The sequence below is a fragment of the Polistes canadensis genome, unplaced genomic scaffold (genome assembly GCF_001313835.1).
Source record: "Polistes canadensis isolate GaletaPanama2010 unplaced genomic scaffold, ASM131383v1 scaffold_235, whole genome shotgun sequence".
NCBI classification, from domain to species: Eukaryota; Metazoa; Arthropoda; class Insecta; order Hymenoptera; family Vespidae; genus Polistes; species Polistes canadensis.
This window is the reverse complement of record NW_014569782.1, coordinates 95,559-100,911: the sequence shown is the minus strand read 5'-3', so window position 1 is coordinate 100,911 and position 5,353 is coordinate 95,559. Positions and strand designations below refer to the sequence as shown.

The following is a 5,353-nucleotide window of genomic DNA, read 5'->3' as shown; positions in this document are numbered from 1 at the left end:
CTTTTCCGCGGATTAAGTTGGATAATTAAACGAAACAATTTAAATAAATTCGGATACCCAGATAAATCGGTCTCGTCAAAATATTCACGAGTTTTTTTTTTTTTTTTTTTTTTTTTTCTTTCTTCCCCCTTCTATTACATTTTTTTCTATATTCCTGTGGAAACTTACGACAAACATAATGTGCACGCAAAGTTTATATATATATATATATAAACACATTGGCTAGTGTCTTGATATATATATAATATTACAAATCTTTGTTAATTTTATATGATTAACAATAAATATATATATAGTAATAAAGTTTTAGGAAAGCGTGTAGAGTGATCTAAACGACACACGATTTCTAAAGTATATTTTTAACAATTCCTTCTACACGAGTTATTATTATTATACGAATTGAAAAAGGACACATTATATATTTCATTTGCGATTAAAACAATAAAACATTAAAAAAAGATTGATAAATAAAAAGTATCAAATCGCGAGATCTATTTTAGTTTTATTTTTTTTTTATCAAACCTATTTTGTTGTATGCATCGTCTCTGTTGCAAAACTTAATTGTATTATACCATATACATACAATTAAGAAAATATAAAGGACAACGATGATCGAGGACGGATTGACGATTTATTTTTCGGTATTACAAAAGACCGTCTCTTTCTAAGACCAAAGACTATGTATATAATTTTATCTCAAAGTCTCTTATTAAAAATTCCTAATGTGAATTGATTTTTTAAATACACTTTCCATTGATACAAATATATAACAGCCATTAAAGAAGAATCCTTGATAAAGAGAGAGATAGAGTGACAAAGTTTGTGAGTCTTTCAATAAGTATTTCAATACAATGTAAGTCCTTTTTCATTACGCAGTCATTTCCCATTGTATCGAACATCGATAAATGAGAAAAAAAAATATATATATATATAGACAGAGAGAGAGAGAGAGAGAGAGAGAGAGAGAGAGAGAGAGAGAGAGAGAGTGAGGGAGAGAGACAGACAGACAGACAGGCAAATCGTAAGTTTCACAGGAAATAGAAAAAGATGAGCAAAAAAAATATAACAAACAAGTAAGGGGGCATCATAACGAGAGCATTTAAACTGCAACGGTCAGAGCACGTTAATGCGCTTTAAAAATATGAATTTACTCCGTAAACCACAAACCAGATGGTTGATACTGGTGTTTGGCTGGTGAAAGCGGAGCCAATCCATAAACAGCAGTAGGTTGCATATGCGCTGGTAGTGGATGCGCTGCATGGCTTGCTAGTAATGGTCTGGCTGAACTGTGATGAGCTGGTGGTGGCAACGCACGACTAGAATCATACAACGTTAATGGAGACGAGCTGTAAAAAACGGGATAACATACGGTTAGAACATCTCCACAAATTTCTAAAAATAAGATTGCAAATATATATATATATATATGTATATGTATATGTTTATATAAATATAATTCTTTCTTAATATCTTTTATTAATATATAAATATATATATATGTAATATATTAATTATATAAATATAATTTCCTTAATATAATAAATGTATTTCCCTTAAGATACTGCCGGCCCAGATTACACCTGCGTATATTGAAATTTAGATTATCTATACGTACGTAAACATATATGTACGTAGAAAAGAAATTATTTATTTTTGTATTAAATGATATTTCGGATACGAATGTGTAATTGGGCGATCGACATATTGTTGTAATTAATTTATGTACAAGTATGATCAAATATTACGTTTTTGTAATATATAATTTATTTATTTAACATTAATATTTTAGGATAGAATGAAAATATGATAATCATTGAAATAAATGTATACTTGTACATAGATAAATATGAAAGATATGCAATGTGCAAACATGCAGTCTCTAATCAAGATACTCTACAAAAACACTAAACTATACAAAATGTAAGATACTCTTGATGCTATGTATATATAAAGAGAACATAAAAATACGAGAATAAAAATAAATAAACAATTATAATTAAAAAAAGAAAAAAAAAAAGAAGAAGAATAAAAACGAAGTTAATTCTTTTGTATGAGAAATCGATATATCGTCTAACGATAATCCGTGCTAATTGAGGGAATCTAATAAATTATAATCTTGTAAAAAACTTTTTCAAGTGGTATATCTAATTACATTATAAATAGGACACATTACGCATCACGTAATTATAATTATATGCACAAACTATATAAAATATATAATAATGATTGAAATATCGTCAATGATAAGAAATAACATCGACAAACATACCTTAACGGGACAGATACATTTAACATTAAATAAATACTAAAGACTATAAACGTAAAATAATAAATGGTACACACGTGCATGCATCAACTAGGTGTCTAGGTACCCACCCGGGTGTGAATCCCTGAAAGGTGGGCACTTGTTGCTGCTGGATAGCAGCAGGAGCCTGAGAAGGCGCAGCAGTAACATAAACAGGGGGTGGCACGGCATGTGCTCTTGAACGCACATGAGCGTACTCCTGGTAGAGAGGTTGTCCCAGATGCTGGGCACCCCCTATCACAGGTCCGCCCGTGGGGCTTCTGCCTCCACCACCACCCCCAGGGCTCAGATGGACTGGATGCCCATGGTGGCTGTGGGTATGACCCGGATGGGCTGTCGAGCCTACCACCTGGCTCTGCCTACAAAACCCAGAACAAAATCCATCCCTTCATTATGCAATTCACATGCTTCGCTTTTCTCTTTTCTAGCGATTTTTTTTATTTTTATTTTTTTTAACTTTCCGTCAATAACTCTAACTGAAATATCTATTTATTTATCAATATATTAAGTCATAACAGAGAATTCTGATGATGATGGTGCATAGAAAATAATAGGAGGAAAAAACAATCAAATTTTTGTGAAGATTTCATTCTAATCGCAAACGAAAAATAATCAAATAAAATGAAAATTTAAACAAATTAAAATTGAAGAAAATCGAGGTGACCTGAAGGAAAAGAAAACAAAATTCGTGCCTTTTACTCAGTATATATATATATATCATCTAACGTACAACTTTTGAAAAACCATGCAAGTTTATACTTTCTTTTTCTTTTTTATTTTCTCTTGTTGTGTGTATGTTTCTTCTTTAATTAATTATTATCGTGTCGAAATTGTTCTCCATAGGAGAAAGAAGATACCATGCTTTAACACACACTTTTACAATGGAAATTAGCATGCCGCTGGCAGTAATAATCTTTACTCGAAAATATCACAAAATGCCTAAACTGTTGTTCTAAAAATGACATGCTCTTCTTCTTCAAAATGAATGCTATTCTCTAATACGATTCATGCGAGAAAAAATAAAACCATGACGTAGAACGACTCACCTATATTGATGTACAGGGTTTGCTACTGCCCACTTTTGATGATCTCTCGAATGAGCTGCTGGAGGTTGAACGTAATCGTGCTTATATTCAGCTCGTTTTCCAGACCAAGATACTCGTTTGTCTGTACCGGTCGTGTAAACGATGTGTTGCTCTTGTAGATGAGGATGAGCGCTACTTGTAGTCACATACTGCAATAAGTAGTCATTCATGTCATAGGCGTCATCCTAGAAAGACATTACCCAGAATAAAAATTACTAACTGAAGGGGGAGGGAAAACAGAAAAGAAAATTTTATATCGTTCTCGCGTTAAATCCAATTTTTCTGTTGCCGAAAAATAATATAAAATTAAAGAAAAATATTATTGAAAAGTTTGCTGTGTCAATGACAAAGCCAGAAATGAAATATCAAACTAAAAATTTTAACGATAAGAATAATGAAATAATAATACAGAAGGTTGAATGAAATGAAAGAAATAATATTTTACCTGATAGGTCGGTGGCTCTTTGCAAGCTGGCGCATGACAAGGATGTGGAGCGACATACTCAACGCCAGGTTCGGATTTAGTCGTAACGCTCACCATATTGCATTCGGATTGTACCTTAGCCAATAATCGCTTCTTTTGGGACTGAGAGGAATAGCCAGAACTACTGCTGCATTAAGAATTTAATTATTAATATAACGAACACAAAATACTTGGCACAAAATATATTATTTAAAAAATCACCTACCTGCTAACGTGATGCTGTTGTTGAGGCTCGTGTTTGATGTGTTGCGTTGTAGTTTGTTGATGTTGCGGATGTTGCGGTACTTGTTGATACAAATGTGCATGAGCTCTCCCTGGACTACCTTCGCCATCGCTATCACCGACCGTAACACAACTGATAACGTTTTTCCTTTGAGCTCTTTGAGAGGAGCTTTGTGATGTCGTATGAAAACTCGTATGGGCTTGTGTATTCGAATGAGCCTGCTGCATCGTTGGTACAACCCTTGGTGTAGATTGTGTACTGCAATTATATAAGACTTTTCAAATTTCCAAAAATTACAATCATAAATGCGCGACACAACGAAAATCGACGCGTTCGGATCGTTTATTAAGAACATTTTGTAAGTCGATTTAAAAAAATAAAATCATAATTATGATATTTTACTTATAAGCACAATGAAAATTATTATGTCATAATAAACGATCTAATTGCGATATCGATAGCAAACGTGTCATGACGTATTAAACGATTATTCCACAATCGCAAGCCTTTTTAATCACAATACTTTGAATGATCTACTTATGTTAACATTCTACTAAAAGCATACATACATAGAGAACTTATAGTTACCTAGATTAATAACCGCAAAGAACAAAGCTTATGTATATATATATATATATATATATGTACGATGAGTGCCAATATTTTTTTTAAGAAGAATATTATCTAATTTACAGAAAAAAAAATAAATAAAAAAAATGAAAAAAATAATAATAATAATGATTGTTAGAAAAATTAAATATCTAAAGAGAGTAATAAGAACGCCAATAATTATGACGTTAAATATTTTATAGCTTATTTCTTATGCAATAGTTCAATGATTCGATGTACCTTCTGATGACATCCTCACGGACAGGTCGTCCATCGCCAGACAGGCGAGTTGCCAAATTTTGGCAGGCTCCGCATTGACGATCTCCACAGCTGTCAATGATATCATGCATGACACTACTACAAATTAGCATATACAAGCATATATATAATATATGATCCACAAAATAAGATATTAAAAAAAAATTTACAGGATTACTAAGTTTACTGCTAATTAATTATCGGATAATATACGATGAACTTATTTCAATTTTTCTTTCCAAATTAAATGCCACTGAGCTTACAAAAAAAAAAAAAAAAAAAAAAAAAAAAAAAAAAAAATATGCTATTTCTTACTGTACAAAGAAAAAAGAGAAAAAAAAAATTAAAATATGCAAAAACATATCACAAAGATCTATCTTATAATCATA

General features: G+C 31.6%; 1 protein-coding gene across 18 annotated transcripts in view; it reads right to left on the bottom strand.

Moving 5' to 3' along the window:
• Positions 1-996: 996 nt before the first annotated feature.
• Positions 997-5,353, bottom strand: part of LOC106790402 (homeodomain-interacting protein kinase 2) — a 26,983-nt gene continuing 22,626 nt past the window's right edge. For 7 of the 18 annotated variants that reach the window (XM_014755235.1, XM_014755239.1, XM_014755241.1 and 4 more), the window contains 6 exons: positions 4,947-5,063; positions 4,080-4,355; positions 3,836-4,001; positions 3,352-3,575; positions 2,344-2,664; positions 997-1,346 (listed from right to left, as the gene is read on the bottom strand). In XM_014755235.1, coding sequence (XP_014610721.1) covers positions 1,148-1,346; positions 2,344-2,664; positions 3,352-3,575; positions 3,836-4,001; positions 4,080-4,355; positions 4,947-5,063 — 1,303 coding nt within the window. In that variant the 3' untranslated portion in view covers positions 997-1,147. The remainder of the gene's footprint in view (positions 1,347-2,343; positions 2,665-3,351; positions 3,576-3,835; positions 4,002-4,079; positions 4,356-4,946; positions 5,064-5,353) is intronic. The other 11 variants (XM_014755242.1, XM_014755248.1, XM_014755249.1 and 8 more) reach the window with 8 other exon arrangements.